The sequence below is a fragment of the Medicago sativa genome, chromosome 4 (genome assembly GCF_051527215.1).
Source record: "Medicago sativa cultivar Bolivia chromosome 4, Bolivia_mono, whole genome shotgun sequence".
In the NCBI taxonomy this organism is placed as follows: domain Eukaryota; kingdom Viridiplantae; phylum Streptophyta; class Magnoliopsida; order Fabales; family Fabaceae; genus Medicago; species Medicago sativa.
In genome coordinates, this window is record NC_140752.1 from 73,801,935 (window position 1) to 73,825,350 (window position 23,416).

General features: G+C 32.8%; 3 protein-coding genes and 1 pseudogene across 4 annotated transcripts; all 4 read right to left on the reverse strand.

Annotated features, from left to right (window-relative positions):
* Nucleotides 1-5,993: 5,993 nt before the first annotated feature.
* Nucleotides 5,994-9,076, reverse strand: LOC146931730 (disease resistance protein CHL1-like). Its single transcript, XM_085707688.1, has 4 exons — nucleotides 9,044-9,076; nucleotides 7,984-8,036; nucleotides 6,476-6,734; nucleotides 5,994-6,287 (listed from the first exon to the last, which is right to left on the reverse strand). Exons 1-4 carry the CDS (start codon nucleotides 9,074-9,076, stop codon nucleotides 5,994-5,996), a joined length of 639 nt encoding a protein of 212 aa, XP_085563814.1.
* Nucleotides 6,741-10,610, reverse strand: LOC146931731 (disease resistance-like protein DSC1; annotated as a pseudogene).
* A 1,638-nt stretch (nucleotides 10,611-12,248) lies between these two features.
* LOC146931732 (disease resistance protein Roq1-like) lies at nucleotides 12,249-17,524 on the reverse strand. The gene is made up of 4 exons (XM_085703302.1): nucleotides 16,903-17,524; nucleotides 14,670-15,765; nucleotides 14,284-14,562; nucleotides 12,249-13,904 (listed from the first exon to the last, which is right to left on the reverse strand). The coding sequence occupies exons 1-4, from the start codon at nucleotides 17,400-17,402 to the stop codon at nucleotides 12,660-12,662; spliced, it is 3,120 nt and encodes a 1,039-aa protein (XP_085559428.1). The 5' UTR covers nucleotides 17,403-17,524; the 3' UTR covers nucleotides 12,249-12,659.
* A 702-nt stretch (nucleotides 17,525-18,226) lies between these two features.
* On the reverse strand, nucleotides 18,227-21,820 carry LOC146931733 (2-aminoethanethiol dioxygenase, putative (DUF1637)). Of its 2 annotated transcripts, none has more exons than XM_085703303.1 (6): nucleotides 21,664-21,820; nucleotides 20,452-20,723; nucleotides 20,104-20,249; nucleotides 19,840-19,987; nucleotides 18,724-18,927; nucleotides 18,227-18,632 (listed from the first exon to the last, which is right to left on the reverse strand). In XM_085703303.1, the coding sequence occupies exons 2-6, from the start codon at nucleotides 20,552-20,554 to the stop codon at nucleotides 18,514-18,516; spliced, it is 720 nt and encodes a 239-aa protein (XP_085559429.1). In that variant the 5' UTR covers nucleotides 20,555-20,723; nucleotides 21,664-21,820; the 3' UTR covers nucleotides 18,227-18,513. The 2 variants fall into 2 exon arrangements, with proteins under 2 accessions (XP_085559429.1, XP_085559430.1); XM_085703304.1 differs by having other exon boundaries at nucleotides 20,452-20,754; nucleotides 21,664-21,722.
* Between the last annotated feature and the right edge of the window lie 1,596 nt (nucleotides 21,821-23,416).

Genomic DNA, 23,416 nt, shown 5'->3' on the forward strand with positions numbered 1-23,416 from the left:
CGACATTCATTCACCAGTCACGAAAATCATATCCATAAGAGTACTAGTCCCTTTAGCCGCCGTTCATAACTCGATAGTACTCCAAATGGATGTGAAAGTTGCATTTTTTATGGTGAACTGAAAGAAGAAATCTATATGGAACAACTTGAAAGTTTTGCGATTCATGGACAAGAAAAACAAGCTATGTAAGTTAGATAATTCTTTGTGAGGTTTAAAAATAAACTCTTAAGGAATGACATGAAAAATTTGACATTCTAATGTTATCGAATGAGTATAAAGTGAATGAAAGTGACAAATAATATTTGCACGATCATATGTCTCTATGAAGACAACTTGCTCATACTTGGTTTAAAGATTCATGTTATGAATTATGTGAAATCATTGTTTATCAACAACATTGATATGAAAGACCTAGACAAAGTTGAAGTAATTCTTGGTTTCAAGATTACTAGATCAGAAAAGAGAACTTTTTTGATAAATCTCACAAAGTTGAGAAGATCTTAAGAAAATGTTATTATTTGAATGTAAACTTGAAAGCATATATTATGATCCAAGTGTAAGAACACTTGAGATGAAGTTAAACAAATAGAATATGCGAGCATCATTGGCAGTCCTTAGGTAAGCCAATGAATGTATTAGACCCGACATTGTCGATGTCGTAAAAATCTTGTGCAAGTTTACTAGTAGACAAAAGAAAAGCATTGTGATGCTATTGAAAGAATCATGAGGTGCCTTAAAAGACTATGACTCTAAGATTACATTATGAGAAGTATCCTATTGTACTTGAATGGTACAAGATACAAATGAGAAGTATCATATTGTACATGAATGGTAAAAGATACAAAATAGAACATCCTTCAGATGAGTCTTAAAGCGACTAGTGACTGTACATTGAGCATCACTAGAGGAGTTATTTGTTGAAACAAATGATATTGACTCAGTCCACTATGGAATGAATCTGAGATGAGAACACTAGAGAAAACTAGTGAAGAAGCAAGTTGATAAGATACTTGCTAGTTGAAATCCCTTAGTGGATAAAACCGTTTCCAGAAGTGTTAATTTATTGTGATAGTCTGCAGCTATTACAAAATTGAGAATCGTTACCACAATGGTAAGAGGCGATTATTAAGGCACGAACACATAGAGAAATAGAGAGCTAGCTACTCTCAAAAGGAACAGTTGAAGTAGATCGTGCACGTACTGATAAAGAATAGTTAATCCTTTGACGAAAGGAATTACTAAAAAGAAAGTCCTAAACACATCCAATAGGATGGGGCTAATGCCCAAAGGTCACAAGTGATGGTAACCCGACCTACATGACTGGAGATCCCAAGAAATAGGTTCAATGGGTAATAACAAGTCACAAGTGATAGAACATGCTATGATAAAAGTAAGAAAGCATGATTCCTGCAGCGATAGAAGGATGAGATAATAGAAACTCTTAATGAGATCTATACTCTATTTGGAGTGGAGTACATAGCTACATGAGTACTCTTGATAGACTCACCTATATGAATGTGGAACTAAGGGCCGGTTCCTATGGGATTCGGGGCAGAATACCTAGAGCGTTCGTTAAAACCGGGATACACGTGCAAGGCCATAAACGCACGGGCTTTTAGAATACACCTTATGAAAAGGTTTGTGTGTGGGTTCTATGTCTGAGATTGAGTTCAATGCTGTAAGCAACTCTTGTTAATCAGAATTTTACTCGCTATGCAAAGGTTCAAGTTGTAGGCGACACCTTTGTTTACTAGCAAATCTTATGGAGACGTTTTTGACGTTATTTATGAAACCATTTTTTAAATTCAAGTGGGGGATTGTTGGAACATGTGTGGAAATTGAGTAAAAAGACTATAAACACAAATTCCCATGTTGGGTAGAACTAGTGTTGTGTGAATTGAAAAAAGTGGAAGTCCCACATCGGATGGAAATCACACATTAGTAGTGTTTATATAGTGGGGGTGTACCTCTAATTAATGGGGGTACATAAGCACTAGAGAAAAAAATATATATTGATATATATTTTATTATTTGGAAATGATAAATTAAATAATTAATTTAATCATTATTAGAAAGTGCTTTCTTAGTCTCCAAGTTTTGCTAAAATATTTTGGTACATAATATAATACTCCCTCCGTTTCAAAATACATGTCCATTTTAGAGAAATTACACATACCAAGGAATCAAATAAATGTTGTCATTTTTGATGCAATTCTTTGTGTTTTTTCTATAATACCCTTACTCATTTATTATTTCATTCTATTATTTCTCTCTCTACAATAAATATATAAGGGTATTATTGATAAACCAATAATTAATGTTGCATTGAAACTTGAAAGGGACAAGTAAAGTGAAACAAAATTATTCTCCAAAATGGACAAGTATTGTGAAACGGAGGGAGTATATTTTTGTACTAAATTTAATATATTTTAGTACTCAATTAAGATATTTTTGTACTAGATCTAATATGTGAATTACTTAATCGCAAAGTAATATGTTACTTGTTCCCAAAGTTTCTCATATTACTTGTTCCCAAAGTTTCTCACTTATTAGTTGTGAATTTTCTCTATAAATAGAGAGCTCACACAGTGCATTCCACACACCAAAGAGTTTCATTGAGTTGTCGGGAACTCTTTCTCTCTTCTCCCTTTTTTGACTTGTGTTGACGAGTCTTTCATCTCTTCTCCCTCCTTCGACTTGTTTAACAAGTCTTTCTCCTTTTTCTACTCCTTTCTGTCCCTTCGGAATTAAGAGTGTTCTTAATACCATAGTCCCTTTTCGGTTTAGTGTCCCTTCGGAATTAAGAATGGTCTTAAGTTCATAGTCCCTTCGGTAATATATGTCCCTTCAGAATAAAGAGTACTTTTAAGATCATAGTCCCTATTTGAAATAATAATGTCCCGTCGGAATCAAGAATGATCTTAACGGTATATAAAAATTATTCAATAATTTTATTTGAGGAGAAATGGTGGTAACACCATATTTGAGTGGTCATAGTACCATATTGATAGTTTGGAGAACTTAAAGGTTAGAATGGTGGAAACACCATATTTGAGTGGTCTTAGCACCATAATAGAATGGTAATGGTACCATATTAAAGTGGTTTCAGTATTAAAGAGTGGTCTTAGTACCATATTCGAAGGTGTAAATCTCGAACGATTTTCTACAGTGCAGTAGTTAATCGAACAGTTGTAGCTGGGCTTGTTTTATCCTGGAGGCGGCGTGGTTGATAGTCTACCTTGCACAATTTTGGGTAGTGCCACGAAACGTCTTAAAGAGAGCGACCTGATCGTGACTCAACCTAGTAACAACTTCGGTAGATAATAGAATTTGGAAATCCAAATACAACAGTTTGGAAATCCAAAAACAACATGTCTGGTGAAGAGCACTCAGGTAAAGGGAGCTCGGGCAAAAATTTCAACTGCTTGCAATGCTGCAAGTCTAAATGTACAAGTTTAGAAAGCTCCCTAAGACTAGGCAGTGTCACAAAATTGTTTCCCCTTAAATTCAATCTTCCTAACCATGTTATACATCCAATTGCATCAGGAATTTGGTTTAGTTCACAAAAACTAATATCAAGTTCCCACAAAAAAGAAAGCTAGGCAAGGACGACCACAAACAACTAGCTAAACCTTTGTGTACCTTGGGATACAAAGAATGGAATGGCACCGTGACCCATTCCAAGATGGAGGACATTGATGGGAATGCAACACACTTTCACTCGAATCAAGTTTCTTCAATTGCTTTGAATTGTTAGACACTTTGGAATACCCGGAAACAAGCTTTGACAGAAGACCAATTGATGGATCCATCCGCACAAGATTTACACATCCTTTGAGATTCAGCTTCTTAATATTTGGAACCTCTTCAAAATTTGGCAACTTGATTAGGTTTTCGGAGTAACTCAGATCCATAGTTTTCAACTTGGGCAGATACTGTGATGCGAAATATCAACAAAAATGTTTCAACTTGGGCAGATACTGTGATGCGAAAGATCAACAAAAATGGAGACATTATTTACTATGGTTTTAATATGTTTTTAATCCTTGCACATATACACTTTTTTACTTCTAGTCCATGTAATTTTTTTTGTCTGCGCAAATAAATCACATTTTGTTTTGGTATTTGGTATTTTGTTTCACTCTTATGTAAAATGGGAAATGAGAACTTGATCAAAAAAAGAGAAATATATTAGTCCAATCATTTTATAATAACTTTTGTACAGCTATTTCTTTCATACTCACATTATATTTTTAATTTCTCTCTCTCTCTCTCTCTCTCTCTCTCTCTCTCTCTCTTCATATATATATATATATATATATATTGTTTTTCATCAATAAAAAAAGACAAAAAAGGTTGTCACCAAATGATTGTACAAATATCATTACTCATATAAAGTATGTTCATATTGAAATTGTTCGTGTAATATTTTTTAGACATAATTATATTTTTAGTCTCTTAACTTAATTTCAGGCAACAATTTAGTCATTTATCTTTTTTTTTAATTTCAATTTTGTATTTTTTGGCCATTAGCATATAGATTTTCAAACTTGAAATTCGTTTTTATTTTTTTATGGCCTCTCAATCTTCAAATCTATGGTCTTCATCTATGTTTGCATATAAATATTAGATTTGAAGCTTGAATTGTTCCTTGATTTTATGTTTGCATATAAAATAACAAATTGTTACTTGCAATTAAGTTAAGGGATTAAAAGTGTAATTTTGCCTAATTTTTAAGGGGATAAAATCAAGGAACAATTCCCATATCAATAAATTTGCAAGGATTAAAACAAAATATTAAGGACCAAAAGCAAAAGTAGTACATTTACAAGGATTAAAAACAAAAATATTTTGGAGACAACTACATTACCATAAATAAAAGGTGTGTAACTCTACTCATGCTGACTTGATACCAATCAAAGCAGTTCATTTGTCTTCTATAGTAGATTTTTTTTTTTTGTTGGTGTCATGCTATAGAGTTACACACCTTTTATTGATTGGTAAATAAGAATTTACCAAATATTTTTGCAGAGATTAAAAGCAAAATTTTGATATTTGCACCTTTATAAAGTTACCATAAAAAAATATTGAAGAAAATCATTTGATTATTTTAATGTTTCTAATTAACTTAGAGAGAAATTAAACACAATTATACCTTCTTGCCTTCCCATAGTTGTTTGGTGCTGATATACCTCAAATGAAGTTCAACAATTTGGTCGGGCTGAAAGCTGATAGGCAGATCCATGAAAGGATATCGATTCCATTCAAGATATTTCAATTCATTTGAAAGATAGCTCAGGCTTCGTGAAAGATCCATATGATCAAGTATAAGTAATCTAAGATGACTCATATTTGATAATGTTTCCGCCGCCAATGGTTTTATTTGTCTTGAATATTGATACCTCAAAACTATGGCTTCGACGTTTTTTTCCTGAAGCATATGGGAAAAAGGAAGAGAATATTAACTTACCTTTTAATGAATATATATATATATATATATATATATATATATATATATATATATATATATATATATATATATATATATAGACACACTAGCTTTTATAAAAATAAAAATAGATCCTTTCAAAAAAATAAAAATAGATATAGGCTTTATGTTTTCCAACAACTACTTTACCATATTCTCCGACTTTACATAATCGAAATGTTCGGGGAGCCACAACCTGCTCCACTTTTTCAAGTCTTTGGTCGAATTTTCTTGAACAATTTTCCTGCCCAGCTCTATAAGCAAACTATGCATTTCAATATGATGGTCACTAATGCTTATAAGTGATTTATCACTGAGAACTTTTAATCCAATATCAGGGTAGAATCCGCAACAATTAAGGATATTGGTAACATATGTCTTCTCATCCAAACTATGAATAAAAAAACAAGCAATATCAAGAAATATTTTTTTGTCCAATTCGCTTAGCCCTTCAAAACTTAATCGAAGCACATCCATGATATGTTTGTTTGGACTTTCTCTCAATCTAACCAATGCACTCAACAATATTTTTACCAAACAAAAATGAGCCCAATACTTCAATTCCTAGTGGTAGGCCATTTGCATAACTTAGTATGTCAAAAGCCAACTTATCATAACCATTTACAATATGATCAAGTTTGAATGCATTTTGACTAAATAATTGAAGAGAGTCAGACTCATTCAAGAGTGGAACACTGTAGACATCATCCACTCCATACACTTTCAAGATATGCTCATCTCTAGAAGTTATAATGATTCTACTCCCTGGACCTAACCATTCACGACTCTGAGCTAATTTCTTGAGTTATTCAACTTGGTCAACATTGTCAAGAATTATAAGGGACTTTACATGACGTAGCCTACTTTGTATCAAGTTAGATGCGTTGTAAAGGTTGCACATCTGAAGGTGTTCTTCACCTAGAGTTTGACATATAGAATTTGCTTTTGTACACTCATTGGACCATCATGCCTATAAATTTTGCTTACATCATCAATAAAGCAGTGCACAGAAAATTGATGAGAGATTTTGTTGTATAAAGTAGTAGCGAGAGTTGTCTTCCCTATTCCACCCATCCCACAAATTCCTACAACCCGAACATCATCAACCGAGGTTAAAACTAAAAGTTTTTCTAATTCTTCTATATGAGAATCCATCCCAACCAAATCTTTTGGAAGACTTGAAGACTTGTAACCCAATATATTTAAAATCTCTTCAACAATCTTTTCAATCTCTGCACATTGTGACCTGCAAGTTTAAATTTAAAACAGTTTACTAACAACACCAAATCATCACATACCAAAAGAAAAAGAAAAGACATGAATACATATAACCAAAAAATGAGTTTTCTTTCTTATGATTAATTAAAATAAGCGCTTTGTAATTAATTAAATTAAACTAGAATAATCCGGTTGTACGGATGAGATTATTTTAATTTACAGGCTAAATTTTATATTCTCATTGTGTTTTTGGTTTCTCTAGGCTTGATTTTTAAATAAACAAAACTATAGCGTCCCCTATGTGCGACTGTTGTGAATAATTTTTTGCGGTAAGTTAACTTCATTTACGAGTTGACTTCTCTCGACATATGGTTCTCATTGGAAAGAACCAGAATTCATTTATAACTTTTGCTTGCTTTGTTTATTATTAAAATTAAAATATATTGTGCAAAAATTTATGCTACTTAGAACTAGAACCTCTGCCACAAACATACTTGTTTATATACTACTCTATTATAGTTTCTTTTTAATTTTATAGAAAAACCAAAAATAGCTACGGAAAAATGGTTGCAGGCTTGTATTTGCTGCCATGACGCAAGCATTTGAGGCCTAAACATGTTCAAATATTGGTAATTCAGTGACTTTTAGTCAAAGTGAGGAATAGACTTGTAGCAAAAGTGAGGAATAGACTTGTAGCAAAAGTGGGGGATCTTTAATCGTCTCAAAAATGGAAAGGTAGATTGTGTAATTCTCTCTCGGAGTCATCACAAAGATAGGAATGAATAAAAGATGTGAAATACATGCAGCTTATTTATAGTGATTTGGAGTAACTAACTCCCTAACTAACTTTCTACTATAGTTACCACTAAGTAACTCTAGTTTATTCTTACTATACTCTATACTTCAGTTGCTAAATTCAATCTAAGGTCCAGTTTATAAAATATTGGAGAGTCAATAAATATGATCAAGAGTTTTGAGACTTTCACTTACGGAGAAGTAGCCGCGTTCATGCAAATGCAAGTATTTGATAGGAGGCAAAGGATGATGGCTTCCGTTTTGTTCAAGCACTGGACGAGACCAACTTTGAACTACTTGTGCCTCTTGTTCAAGACCTACATCAGATGGCTTAAAACAGACAAATGAAATATGAACATGAGAAAATTGCAGAATACAAATTCAATATAGCAGGAAAAGAAGAACCAGACCTTAAATGATAGTAGTTCCAAACACAATACATGATCCTCCCTGAACTGAAGCAACCAATAGACTTCAATTACTGATCAATGCCTTCAGCAGAAGAAGCAGGAATGTCCGGTAACAGGTTATAAAGCTGAAAGTGAACAATATACTGATTAACAATAATAAAAAACCTTAGGGTGAGACTTACATCATCTTTTGGCTCCACATTCAATCATTTTTTCTTGATTCCCTGGTAGATAAGAAGTGCGTCAGACAGTTGCCTTTGTAACTCGAGCTGAAACAAGGACATTACTAATTTTATTTAAGCTCTCGAATATGGGAAACATAACTTATGTTGTGCATCAGCAATGAATAAAGAGGAGATTTACTCTGTCCATTAAAAAGTAATTACCAAAGGAAAAGTGAACAAAAGCATACCATATTTACACAAAAATGAAAGAGTTCTTTTTTAATTTGAGCTGATTTTTAGTATTGACTTGGTAAAACTGAATTGTGTTTATGACCAAAGCTAGCCGTCAAGTTCATAATATATGAGCAGATTCAGGACGCATACTGAGGGAAAAACGAATATTATCAAAATAGATAGTTCATTATAAATATATTATGTCCAAACTATAATGTATAACCTGTCCAAGCTCATATTTCTAACTTTATTTTCATTTATATTGGTAAGCAAAAGTAGATCTTTTGACCAAAATCTGAAATTTCACTCGCGATAAGATATGTTAATATAAGGAATATAGACTAAGAATGGAAGGCATTAACAGCAGTTATCTAAGATAAAACAAACCTAGAATATTTAGAATTTAGAATAATGAGAAAGCCTGTTATGTGCATGTAGCTGCAGAGTTAGTGTTCAAACTTTCCAAAAATAATCTTTGAATTTCATCCAGAAAGAACTTCAAAGTCACGCCTGGTGCTGACTAGTTCAGAAACTGAATATGGTTTGTCATATCCATTTGGTGATAAAAATTTACTGTCAAAAGTAGTTGTGTACCCTATAAGTTTCATAAACTTAAGGACTGTATAGTATACAAACATAAATACAAAAATTATATTTCACTTCAATATCTATGCCAGAGATGAAACTGATAGCTCTTTTTATTTGAAAACTAAACACTAAACATTTCTTCTCACCTTGTTACCAACAAATGGAATTTCGGACAACATTGCAGGCAGACTGGAAATTGAAGATCCGACTGTCTATTGATTCCAACCACTGTTGACCTTCAAATGCAAACCTTGTAGTTTCAAAGTTGAATTGAAGTACAGCTGACATGAAGTCACTAAAGCTTATGATCTATTAAATCAGATGAATCATTGTGGATGTGGCTGTGCTCGTACCTAATCTTCAATTGCCAAAAACTTGCGCTTCCTTGCAAGCGAATTCCTGTGGTGCATCATTGTTGAGTTAAACTGTTGCAGATCTTGTCTAAATACACAATGATATCCACATTTCTCCACCTCCACATGCAAACCATTTCCGTCCACAGGGACAAGTTTCATTGTGATATGATCAACATCGCTGAATGTTGTGCTCGTAAGGCTCAGAAAATCAAAGAACGATTCCCGAGGGATATAGACGAGCCACATGTGGTCTGATTCGACTCTAATAAGATTTCTATAAAAATTTACTGGACAAAGAGTAAAAGGCCCATTGGTAAAAGTATTGCCACATTCAAAGCTTAGCCACATGAAAGGCCATTCACTTGCTGTCATAGTTGGATCCCCAAATGTCACAGAAATGACTACACAGCAAGCAAGACCAATAAAATTGTCATGCACAATAGCAGATAGGTCTATTCTTATTGAATTACCTACAATATGACTGTTAAACCACCTCGGTATTTCACTTCCAGGAATAACAATATCAATCCAAGGAAAGCAGGCAGATGATTCTTGGTTCGCTTGAATGAATTGTATCATCCATGAAAAAGTCATGCTGCTACAATGTTTCTTGTCCCCCAATTCAGGAACGTTAAAAATATGACCCCCACCTCCTCTCATTTTGATCCTGCTTGATAGCATCCGGTGAAGGGTGCTCAGGCAAAGGGAGGTCAGGCAAAGATTTTAACTGCCTGCAATGCTGCAAGTTTAAATATACGAGTTTCGAAAGCTCTCCGAGACTAGGAAGTGTCACAAAATTGTTTCCCATTAAATTTAATCTTTCTAACAATTGTATGCATCCAATTGCATCTGGCATTTGGCTTAGACCACAATAACTGATATCAAGTTCCCGCAAAAAGGAAAAGCTAAGCAGGAATGACAACATACAGCAAGAATGTGATGAACTTTCAATTGAATTGAGGTTCTTCAATTGCATTGGATTGTTAAACACTTTGGAACATCCGGAAAGGTTTAGATATTTAAGAGAGATGAGACCAAATATATTGTTGGGTATACTTTTTAGATTTTTGCAATTTTTCAACTTCAAGAAAACAAGCTTTCTCAGAAGACCAATAGATGGATCTATCTGCACAAGATTTACACATCCTTCGAGATTCAGCCACTCAAGATTCGGAACGTCTTCAAAGTTTGGCAGATTGATTAGTTTTTTGGAGTGCATCATATCTATAGCCCTCAAATTGGGTAGATACTGTAATGGGAAAGACCAACAAAAATGGAGACATTATTTACTCTTGTTTTTAAATTCACGGGTTATATATGTTTTATCCCTACAAAGTGAAGATATCATAAGTTTAGACCTTAATTTTGTAGTTTTTTCAGTATCCGCAAAACATTTTATGCAATCAGTTTTCACAAACATTTCAAAACATTATAAATTTTAGTAAATGGACTTTTTATATATAATTCATCTCATGTTAAAAAATTATAAATTTTAGTAAATGGACTTCTTATAATCTTCTAAACATTCATGTGTAAAAAAATTAAAAATATAAGAGTTGTAGGTATAATTAAACAAATTTAGTTTTAATAGAAATTAAAACTACATCCATCCCACAAATAAAAAAAAATTAAGTAAGAAATAAATAAACTTAGAAGGTCCCAATTTTGTAATGATCAAAAACATATTTAACACTGTCAATTTTCCTCTTACATCTGGTATGGAGTTTTTAGATGGACGGGGCATGCGCACATTTTGGTTCTGGATTTATTTATATCTTTTGCGAGCTTCACAGTGGAGGGGAAATGCAAGAAGACCAAGCGGGGTCTATCTGTGCTAGAAATGATAGTTTGTTTAACAGCAATAGGGTTATTATCACAGAAGATGTAGCGAACATTAAGGTGTGGTCTTGGTTGTGGTGGTGGTTCCGTAGAAGTGGGGTCTCAATTCATTGTATGTATTATGAATGGGTGTGGAATCCGTTAAGTTGTATGGTCAGTTAATTTTATTCCGTTTGAAGTGTGGCAAGGTCAAGTGTGCTTTGTTGCAGCTGGTGTAAATTCTGTCTCTGTTGTGGTTTTTATGGCTGGTTTGCAATGTTGCTGCTGTTCGGTAGTGCAATTGTGTTTCGTGTCGGCAATGGAGTATTTGGTGCTGCTGCTATATTGCTTTGGGAAGTATTTTTGGGGTCCAAAAGTGTTTTATAAGCTGTCTCTAGCAGTCCTGCTTTCTCTGGTTTGTAGTTTCTGTTATGGCTCTTGGGGGGGTGCCATAGGGGTGAATTAATGTTTTTATGTAATTCTCTTTTTGCAGTGACGACGTACTGTTTGTGTTCCTTTTGGATATGTCTTGTGCTCCGAAGGGAATTGGTTCAATACTCAAAAAACAAAAATATTAATTGTGGTTATCGTCCCATCAATGTTTTCCATTCACTTCCTCTTGACTGTGGGAATTAAATGAAAGGCTACAACCAATTGAAATCATGGGAATATCCATTGTTACTATAAAATGGTTAGAAAATCAAAGGATGAAGGAAAAATAAGATACACACGGATTTTGTTTACAGAAGCAAGGGTTCACCTAGTGATTTATGAAATTTAATTGACAGTATTATAACATTATTATATAACTATGGAGTATATATAGTTAGTCTCCAGCTCAATTTCCCAATATTGAACTTAGATATTATATAGTCAAAGCATACAAGTATTGAAGCGATGGCTAGCTATAACTTGCATGAAATAAATGAATGAGTATGATAAGACAGAATACTTCAGGATTTAATATTTACTTCTACATGACAATTTTCAATTTGTTATGAATATGAACCTAAATATATTGAAGCATTACTTTTTCTCCCACAGCAAGATCTGTAACAGTTGGTTTCCACGTTATCTCCATAGATTTGTGATGATAATGTACAATTAGATATATTAATTAGAAATATATTCCATGTCATAGACGAAAAAATATTCAAAAAATGCAGGAGACCCAACATATAGAACTTCCATTGCAATTGCATTAGTTTCTAACCCATCCTTGAGTTTCATGAACAAGACGATAGTAAAACAGACCAGACAATGAAATATGAACATGAGAAAATTACAGAATACAAAATCAACATATATTCCAGGGATGAAATTGCTAACTCTTTTTGTTTGAAAAATTAACAGCAAGCATTTCTCGTCACCTTGTAACCAACAAATGAAATTTCGGACAACATTGCAGGCAGATTGCATATTGAGGATCCGACTGTCTACTGATTCCAACCATTGTCGACTAGTACCACTAAATGCAAACCTTGTTGTAGTACTTTCAAAGTTGAATGGAAGTGCAGCTAAATGCAATTGCTACAGTTTATGATCTATTTAATCAGATGAGTCAGTGTGGATGTGGCTGTGGTCGTGCCTAATCTTCAATTGCCAAAAACTTGCGCTTCTGTGCAAACGGATTTCTGTGGTGCATCACTGTTGAGTTAAACTGTTCTAGATCCTGTTTGAATACACACCGATACCCACATTTATTCACCTCCACATGCAAACCTATTCCATCCTCAAGGTCAGTTGTCATTGTGATATGATCAACATCCTTGAATGCTGTGTCCCGGTAGCTCAGAGAATCCCAAGGGACAAATATTAGCCATGCATGGTTTGATTCGAGTGTAATGAGATCTTTATCAAAAATTACCGGAGAATTCTTATATACCACAACATAATGACATTCAAAACCTAGCGATATTTCAGGTTGGAGTTTATTTTTTGTTATAGATGGATCATCAAATGTCACAGAGAATACTACACAACAAGCAAGGCCAATAAAATTACTGTCATGCAAAATAGGAGATAAGTCTATGCTTATTGAATTACCTACAGAGTGGTTGTTCAACCACCTTGGTATTTCACTTCCAGGAATAACAATACCAATGTCAGTCCCACGAAAGCAGGCAAGGGATTCTTGGTTAGCCTGAACAAATTGTATCAACCATGATAAAGTCGTGCTACTACAATGATCCCCCTCCCCCAATTCAGGACAGTTAAAAATATACAATCCCACCACCTCCAGCCTATTTTGATCCTGCTTGATCACAACAGTTGAAGAGTGCTCGGGCAAAGGGAGCTCAGGGAAAAATTTCAACTGCTTGCAGTGCTGCAAGTCTAAATATACCAGATTAGAAAGCTCCCTGAAACTAGGCAGAGTCACAAAATTGTTTCCCATTAAATTTAATCTCCGTAACGATGTTATACATCCAATTGCATCTGGGATTTGGCTTAGACCACAAAAACTAATATCAAGTTCCCACAAAAAGGAAAAGCTAGGCAAGGATGACAATGAACGACAAACTAAACCTTTGTGAGCTTTGGGATGTAAACCAATCTCGGTCACTTTCAAGGAGGAAGTTTTTGATTGGGAATGTAGTACAGTTTCACTCGAATCAAGTTTCTTCAAATGCTTTGGATAGTTAAACACTTTAGAACACCCTGAAAGATTTATATATTTAAGAGAGCTGGTACCAAAAATGTTGTTGGGTATGCTTATCAGATTTACACATCCTTCCAGATTCAGCGTCTCAAGATTTGGAACCTCTCCAAAATCAGGCAGCTTGATTAGGTTTCTGGAGTGCTTCAGATCCAAAATTCTCAAATTGGGTAGATACTGTGATGCAAAAGACCAATGATATTAATGAATAATCAATATTGATTTTTCCGTCACGCCCTTTACTATTTATTACTTTATCATTTTCCAATTTTTTTAATTTATGTTTTCCATATCATTATAAATGATATTTTTGTAAAATAACTCATAATTACTCTTTTCTATACAACATTTATTACATTTTTCAGTATGACTAAATTTCGCGAGGACTAAAATAAAGTATTAAGGACAAATAAAAAAAGTATATTTGCAAGGATTAAAAAAATATTTACAGAGACTAAAATTCTTGATCTTTGCAGAATCCATTTTCATATTTAAGCACTTATAAAGTTACCTTAAAAAATAAAGGACAAATAATTAAGTGCATGATTTATAGTACCTTCTTGCCTTTCCATAGTTGTTTGATTCTGCTATAACACAAATGAAGTTCAACAAGTTGGTTGGGCTGAAAACTTTTTGGCAAATACATGAAAGGATATCCATCCCACTCAACATATCTCAATTCATTTGAAAGATAATGCAGGCTTCCAGAAAAAGGCACATCCATGTCGAGTATAAGTAATCTAAGATGATCCATATTTGACAATGTTTCCGCCGCCAATGTTTTTATTTTTCTTCGATATTGATACGTCAAAACTATGGCTTCGACGTTCTTTTCCTGATGTATATGGCAAGAAAGGAAGAAAATATTAACTTACCTTTTAATATAATTTTTATAAAAACAAAAATAGAAATAAGCTTTATGTTTTCCAACAACTACAGTACCATATTCTCCAACATTACATCGTAGAAATGTTTGGTGAGCCACAACCTGCTCCACTTTCTCAAGTCTTTAGTCGAATTTTCTTGAACAATTTTTCTGCCCAACTCTATTAACAAACTATGCATTTGAATAGTCTCTTCATTAATGCTTAAAAGTGATTTATCACTGAGAACTCTTAATCCAATATCAGGACAGAATCCACAACAATTAAGGATATTGGTAACGTATTTCTTCTCTTGCCAACAAAAAAAACAAGCAATATCAATAAATATTTCTTGTTCCAATTTCTCTAGCCCTTCAAAACTTAATCGTAGCACATCCATGATATCTTTGTTTGGATTTTCTCTCAATCTAGCCAAAGCACTTTCCCATTCAAAGATATTTCGATCAAACAAAAATGAGCCCAATACTTTAATTGCTAGTGGTAGGCCATTAGCATAACTTAGTATGTCAAAAGCCAACTTATCATAACCACTTATAATATGATCAAGTTTGAAAGCTTTTTGACTAAATAATTGAAGAGAGTTAGTATTATTCAAGAGTGGAACTTTGTAGACAACATCCACTCCATACACCTTCAAGATATGCTCATCTCTAGTAGTTATAATGATTCTACTCCCTGCACCTAACCATTCACGACTCACAGCTAATTTCTCGAGTTGTTCAACGTGATCAACATTGTCAAGAATTATAAGGGACTTTACATGACGTAGCCTACTTCGTATCAGGTTAGATGCGTTGTAAAGGTTGCACATCTGAAGGTGTTCTTCACCTAGAGTTTGACATAGAATTTGCTTTTGTGCACTCATCGGACCATCATGCCTATAAATTTTGCTTACATCATCAATAAGGCAGTACACAGAAAATTGATGAGAGATTTTGTTGTATAAAGCAGTAGCGAGAGTTGTCTTCCCTATTCCACCCATCCCACAAATTCCTACAACTCGGACATCATCAACAGAGTCTAAATGTAAAAGCTTTACTAATTCTTTTGTAGGAGAATCTATCCCAACCAAATCTTTTGGAAGACTTGAAAACTCGTAACCCAATATATTTATAATTTGTTCACTGATCTTTTCAATCTCTGCATATTGTGGCCTGCAAGTTTAAATTTAAAACAGTTAAGCAACCACACCAAATCATCAGATACCAAAACAAAAACAAAAAGCATGAATGCATATAACCAAAAAACAAAGTTTTCTTTCTTTTGATTAATTAAAATAATTTGTCAAGGGCTTTGTAATTAATTAAACAATAATAATCACATTGCCCGGATGAGATTATTTTATTTACAAGCTAAATTATGCTTTCTCATTGTATTTTTGGTTCCTTTAGGCTTGGTTTTTTTTTTTTTTAGAACTAGAGTCCCCTATGTGCGACTGCTGTGGTTAATTTTGAGGTAATTTAACTTCATTTACGAGTTGACTTCTCTCAACATATGATTTTCATTGGAAAGAACGAAAAATCATTTATAAATTTTGTTTGCTTTGTTTATTATTAAAATATATTGTGCAAAAATTTATGATACTTTGAACTAGAACCTCAGCCACAAACATACCTTTTTATATACTACTCTACTCTACTGTAGTTTCTTTTTAATTTTATAAAGCAACCAAAAATAGCAACGGAAAAATGGTTGCAGGCTTGTATTTGCAGCCATGATGCAAGCATTTAAGGCCTAAACATGTTCCAATATCGGTAATTCAGTGACTTTTAGTCAAAGTGAGGAATAGACTTATAGCAAAAGTGAAAATGAATATTAAAGTATGTAATGCAATTTGCCATATTTACTATAAACATAATCATATATTAGAGATTGACTAAAACCCAAATATAATATATCCGCAATTCTGACCGAAATATTATTTCCTTTGATGCAAAATTGTAATTGAAGTGAATAACCATAGTCTGCATTGAAATCCATTGCCATCATAAAATTGTAAGGAAAACCAGAGCAATTAGTTCCCTTGACAGATGCATTTTAAATAAATATAGTACAAGCAAAACTAAATTAGCATGTGGACCCTTAATTTGACATTAGACAAAAAATGTTTCAGCAAAAGACTAAAAATATGCTTCAGCTTTGAAAAAAATAAAAATCATAAAGCTTTATGCAGACCATGGTGAGATGTAGAGGAATATAGACCAGACCACATAAGCTGGTGATTGGAAATCATAAAAGAATGCAAGGTAAGAGCATCAATATATACAATACCAATAAGGAAGGTTGCTTACTTATGACGTATATCCCAGCCAGAGATATTCCCCACTTGTTTGAGAGTTTCTCTCCATTTTTGCACTATACCTGAGTCGTGTTCAAATTTCTCTCCATGTTTGGCAAGGGCTTCACCAAAACCACCACTTTGCTTGCGCACCTCAGAAGGATCAACATCATAGAAAACAGGCAGAATACGTTTCCCATACAGTTGACTGCAGTGAAGGATGTATTCCAATTCTCGCAAGCACCAAGTTGAAGAAGCATAGTTCTTAGAGAATACAACAATAAAAACCTGAGAGGCTTCAATTGCATTAAAGAGTTCGGGTGCTATGGATTCACCTTTTTGAAGTTTAATGTCATCTCTAAATGCAAAAATGCCTTTTCTTTGAAGGGCAGCAAAAAGATGATCAATGAAATTTAAGCGTGTGTCAGTGCCTCTGAAACTCACAAACACATCATAAGAATTCTTTCTCCTTGGAGATGTCACCATAGCTGAAGAGCTGCTACTGCTGGCCATTTGAATAAGCTAAATAGTTAGTTAGTGTGTAGAGTAGACACTGCTACTACAGTGAAAATAATGCAAAATAGGAAACAATGGAAAGAAGAAAGGAAATGAAAAGAAGTGGAAAGACAAGTTGTAACAAGTAGCATATGAAATGTGGAATTAAATAAAGCAATGAACTTTCCAGAGGTTTACTACTATAAATTCAACCGTCCTTCTCAGCAACTTCTTAGCAATAGCATGTTTGTTTCATTTTTCTCATAAAAAGTCAAGTTTCCACGTCTATATACCCCACTTTTGTTTTTTTCTTTAGTGCTTAAATGATTGATGTCATGCTTTTACCTTACAACCAGTAAAATATCCGTTTGTAAAAAAAAACTGTGAATATGTTTGATCAATTAAAAATATTTAAGAATAGTATTACTTTTTATCCCGTATTTTTAATGTATCAAAGAAAGATATTTATGGCATGTATTTTTATATTTATCTATGACAAATCTTGATTTCGTGCTTTTATATATGAGCAATGCTATATCTCTAGAAAAATAACATCAAGAATTCTTCAAGAATAAAGAGTAGCCAATCACAATGCACTATTTGCCACAATTCAAGGAGGTGTGGCTGAAAAATAGGAAGTGGACAAATAAATCATCCAATTAAAATTTGCCAACTGTGTCTTGAAAAATTCTTGAAGCTATTTTTCTTGAGAAGTAGCATTTTCCTTTATATATTTACCGGTCACAAATCTTAGTTCCATGTTTTTTTTTTATATTTCTCCGTCATAAATTTCGGTCCCGTGTTATTCTATATTTATTGAAAAGTTTAGCATAGCTCTCAAGTCACAACAATACCCTCTTATCTTATTATTTAAAGTACAATTTTGATAGAGGTACAAGTCACAAGTTTTATTTTAAACTTTGGCGACTATTCTAGCAGATTAAGCTGAGGTCTGTAAACAGATTACATTTACATTAGTACATTATTATGTACAAACCCAAATGCCTAACTAACATAAACAAAGAATATAAGTATTATTTCACATATCATTGTTCCCTTTGTCGTAACCTAAAGATAAGAAGACAATTTCTTTTATGGTGTTATAAAATGCAGCAAAGAATAAAGATTTTCAAGTTCTAATAACTGGACCCCTGTACAATCCTCTCCGGATCACAAAGTCATCAGGAGGTTGAAACTCTTCCAGCCAAGTCACTTCCGAAACAGTAACTCCATTCAACTCGAGATTAACTGCAAGCAAACAAACACGGACAATAATAAGAACAATATTTCACAACGTTCAGTAAGAACACACACAAGAAAATAAGATGAGATTAATCACCTGGAAGATCTTTCCTCTGTGATTGCCGGAAGTAAGTGCAGTGTCTTCCATCCGCTGAAGAGTAAGGTGGAGATAGTATGTCAAATACTGCACAAGGTGCTATGGCTCGTAAACAATGGATGTTTCCTCCATTTGTCGGATAAAGAATTGTTGTTGGACTTGGTGCCGTCATCTCTGTATCTTTTACAAGCTTTGCAGGTCTTGCTAAAAAAAGGAATTATTCCAGGAGAAGGAGTTAAAATATATTTCCTTCCCAAATAGCATAATTACTAAATTTCATGCCATCTCCATGTATTGGTCATTGGATCATCTTTACGATGCATTAAGAATGTTCTAGTCAAGGTCATTGGATGAAGGAAAAGGAAACAATTAATGATACTGCAGAATGTAAGAAGCTGCAGATTAGGTTGGTTCACCTATTGATACATCGAGGTATTGTGAGGAAACCCTGTAACCGGAAAAGGTAGGAAAAAATATGGTTCTCGATCTAGTCTAGGACAAAAAGTCGAGCAATGGAAATGGTTACTTGTGAGCTTATATACGGTTAAATGGTTATTTCATAAATCAAGAGTTAAAATCTGGCAGCATCGATAAGATGAAATTGTACTTCATAAAACTGCTCTTCGCATTGTGCCAAACCTAATATTTTCATGAAAGCACCTAGCTTATAGAATTTGGTTTTCACTTCATATGGGAAAAAGTTTTCTCTGAGGAAATGACTATCGAGTATGCCAACTCTGGGGATTAACGATTATCTTGCAAATATTAATCTCACGAAATCTCTTCAAGCACTTCAGATTTAGTTCATTCGTAGGAAGATTGATGCATGCATATGATTTGTATGCACAAACTTGAGGAACTGTGGGAAAGTATCTCTCCTATTTAAGGAGAATATAATATATAATCTATTTAATGTTGTTTACAATCCGTTTTTAGAGTTATCATATAACTAGTTTGCCTAGTTTCATTATTTATGTAGTTTTTATTTTTAATATTAAATTGGAAAATCTTGTACATATAAAATTGATTGTGAATTTGTGACGAGGAATTCCTCAAACAATTCAATAAATATTTGATTTAGGAACATTAAATTATGTAAAGCCATAGAAAACAGACCTCCAGATGAATCAGTGAAGCCAGGTACATCAATCCAATCATAGGATCTAACATATAACGAACCATATATGAGCTTGCTCAACACTGTCATGCTGGGATGATTATGGAGAGGAATGATAGACGACGGGGGCATGCAAAAAATCCCTATCTGCAAATGATGAATTAAATTATTGATCAAACTTATGCTTTTGAAGCAAATCTAAGGCCCGATTACTTAAAAAATGGCAGATTGAATATGATCTACAGTTTCAAGAGTTCACTTACAGAGAAGGAGTCACATTCATGTAAATGCAAGTATTTGATTGGTGGCAAAGAATGATGGCTCCCATTTTGTTCAAGCACTGTACGAGACATATTTTGAACCACTTGTGCCTCTTGTTCTAGACCTACATCTGATGGCTTGATTCTATCTATACAAAACATTAAATTGGGTTATTAAGAAATAATCAGTTGGGCATAAAAACTTATTGAGTCACAAGATTAAAGTTCATCTAACATAGAAAATCATGAATTTCGTATGCAGTCTCAATTTTCATTCAGTACACCACACATACTGTGAAGTTGAAGTTGACAATAAATATATGAACTTATAATGGTAAATAATAAACATACCTAACTTCTCCCGAACTTTTTTGACCCCTTCTTCTGACACAGGTCCATCAGGTGAAAAGTATGCTTTGCACAGCCTATAAAGCCTCTGTACATAATATGGCATGTTGTAAACTTGGGATTAACTTGTCTACTCTGACCAAATCCTTATATATGGTCAACAAGATGATAACGCCTTGTGAGTCGCTTATCAATTGCAAATTTGCAATAGGCCTTGATATCTTATTTAACAACCACTGTATTTTAACCTCGGAATCAAACCAACGGTAATGAATCTGCATGTTGCAATCTAATTAATTCACAGACCTATGGAACAACAAAAATCAACAACATAACCAAAAATAGCGATGTGCAAACACTAAATATTGATATATAAACTCATTTGGGACACCAATTATTCATTGAAAAGCATTATCATCAATTATATTTTTCTATATGGTCTCTATATACTATACGCACTCACTGAAAAAATAATCATGTTTATATTGAAATTAAGTAAACTCCACAAGCTTTCTGTGATAAAAACCAAAGCCCTATTTGGGTAAACATTTTAATTAAGCATTTATCGCATACGTGTTCATGTATAAGTTATTTTTACAATAATAGATAAAATAAAGTCAAATTGTTTTCATACAAGTTATAAGCCATTTTTATAAGCTATAATAGAGAACATATAGAAATAAGTTGAAAATAACTTATGAACATGTCATAAGTTGTTTCAGTAAGTTCTCTCAAGCACATGATATACTTATGTCGATAGATAAATTGAAATGAGCCAATTCAAATAGGCTCCAAAAATAACATTCAAGAATATAATGTTTATTATTCTTCAATCATTTCCAGTTAACAAAGCAAACTCATTCAAGAATATAATGTAACATTTCATGAGCTAAACACACTCATTTTTTTCATTTATCTCAAAAATAGCACAAGCTTTGTCAATTAAACCAGATAAGTGTTCAGTGTTCACAGAACAATGAACAAAAATAGAAGCTAAAAAGTGTGATGAAAACTCTCAAAATTATGGTTGGGCCTAATATAATCTTACAAAACCAGTTTGTGAGGTGAGTGAGTATTGCCGGACTATCTCTCATCCAATATGAGACTCTTTAACAAAAACAAATAAAAACTTCAAATGGGACAACGAGATTAAAATAGAAATGACCAGAAAATGGAAGCAAAAAAAAAGTGTGTAGAACATGCATAGCATGGTACCTGAGAGAGAGAGAGAGACTCGTGATTGAAGGAAGAGAATATTCTAAATCACGATGGTGTAGTTGAAGAATAATAATGGGTTAAAGAAACTGAAGAGTGTGCATATAAAGAGCAAGTGAAGGAGTAGGAACAAGAACATTGTTGAAAACAAAATAGTCCAACAAAGATCTTAGACACGTCATCACTGTTTTTTTAAATAAAAAATTATTTAAAATATTGTAACTTGTTTTGTTATTTTCAGCTTTTCTATGGATTTTAGGGACGTTTTGAACACAAAAGTTACACAACAAGTGCTTTTTCACCGCTGTTAAAATTGAAAAAATTTGACATCGTTGATTTTGACTTGGTGAAGATAAATACAAATGTTATTGGGTGAATTTCATTTTCTTGAGATATTGTAATCTTTAAATTATTATTACTCTATTTATTATTCGAGAAAGTATTTTGTTTTGTTTAAATGCTAAAGGGTAGTTCAAAGTTAATTTTGTCTTTTTATAACTCCCAAGCATTATTTATAATTAGTTTTGGATCTTATTGTCCACTTTTAATTATATGAAAATTTTGATTATTATAGATCAACCAACGAGAGACTGAAACTTTGTTAGCAAGTCTTTGCACTCTTGCTCACTCCTCGCTACGGCGGTTTGTGTAGCTCTTTGTTGTACATTTTATTGTAAATTGTGCATTTCATGCTTTAAAATCTTATCTTTTCAAAACAAAATTTATGTTTTAATTCTATTTTTAGTTTTTTAAGACACAAGTTAGCATGACCCTAAAAATATTTAAATTAAAAAAGATATATACAAATAATTCAAGTGGTTAGTGGGTTTGATCAAAAGACGAATTATTTAAGAGTATCTTACTTTGATTACTATACGAAATCATTTTTAGTCAAATTTAATTTTTTTTTTATTGAACTCCAGATTATTATAGTTCATTTATCTAAGAATCGGATGTTAATGAAAAAAAAAGTTTGATGACTATGTATTATGATACCAAAAATCTCATAAGTGATTATAGGTCCAATCATTTATATCGTCTGTCATTGGCCTATTATACCAAAGAGTTTTGTCATATAAAACAGGAATATAGTTCTTAATTTAAAATGATTTTTTTAGTTATAACAAACTTAAAAAAAAATTATGGATTTGAAGAAATAGTGAAATTAAGAATCATAGGTAATTTTTTTTAAAAATAAAAAATAAAAAATCATAGGTAAAAGAACCAAGAAGAAAATAAACCAAAACGTTATCCTTTAAATAAATATAGTTTTGTCGACCAAAGTATTATTAAATTTTACTATATTTAACTCAAGTACTGGCTTTAAAGGACATTATCATTATTTTAAATTTTCATTATTTGTATGATTGGTTTCACTTCTAAAGAGACTATAATTGATTTTGGAGGTATAAAATTGATTATAACATATTTGATTGTTATCGAGTAGAATTTGATCTACATATTTGTAGTTTTTCATTCTAGAACTGATTTTCACGCGCATATTTATAGTTAAACTCATTTTTACATTAATGTAATAAAAAATAAATCATTTTTAGTCAGAATTACTTTTAACAAAAATCAATTATATATAATACAGTAAGTTCTATCAAAATCAATTTTTTCAACTGTACAATCAAACACACACACTATGATGATACAGATATCTTAATTGTTTTCATCTTAAATTGATAAATGAGAGTGTGTATGAGATGAATATTTTATTGTAAAAGCATAAGAAAAAATAAACAATAAT

What these genes read in the sequence shown, in the direction of transcription:
- LOC146931732 (XM_085703302.1), bottom strand. Translation starts at nt 17,402, where the DNA reads ATGGCCAGCAGTAGCAGCTCTTCAGCTATGGTGACATCTCCAAGGAGA. An exon ending in GGCTGGGATATACGTCATAA is followed by an intron (nt 15,766 to 16,902) that starts GTAAGCAACCTT and finishes TTAAACTTGCAG; the next exon opens with GCCACAATATGCAGAGATTG. An exon ending in ATGTAATGTTGGAGAATATG is followed by an intron (nt 14,563 to 14,669) that starts GTACTGTAGTTG and finishes CATATACATCAG; the next exon opens with GAAAAGAACGTCGAAGCCAT.
- LOC146931733 (XM_085703303.1), bottom strand. Translation starts at nt 20,554, where the DNA reads ATGCCATATTATGTACAGAGGCTTTATAGGCTGTGCAAAGCATACTTT. An exon ending in AAAAGTTCGGGAGAAGTTAG is followed by an intron (nt 20,250 to 20,451) that starts GTATGTTTATTA and finishes TGTTTTGTATAG; the next exon opens with ATAGAATCAAGCCATCAGAT. An exon ending in ATGAATGTGACTCCTTCTCT is followed by an intron (nt 19,988 to 20,103) that starts GTAAGTGAACTC and finishes CATCATTTGCAG; the next exon opens with ATAGGGATTTTTTGCATGCC.
- LOC146931730 (XM_085707688.1), bottom strand. Translation starts at nt 9,076, where the DNA reads ATGTTGTCCGAAATTCCATTTGTTGGTAACAAG. An exon ending in TTCCATTTGTTGGTAACAAG is followed by an intron (nt 8,037 to 9,043) that starts GTGAGAAGAAAT and finishes GTTCACTTTCAG; the next exon opens with CTTTATAACCTGTTACCGGA. An exon ending in TGCACTGCTTTATTGATGAT is followed by an intron (nt 6,288 to 6,475) that starts GTAAGCAAAATT and finishes GAATAACTCAAG; the next exon opens with AAATTAGCTCAGAGTCGTGA.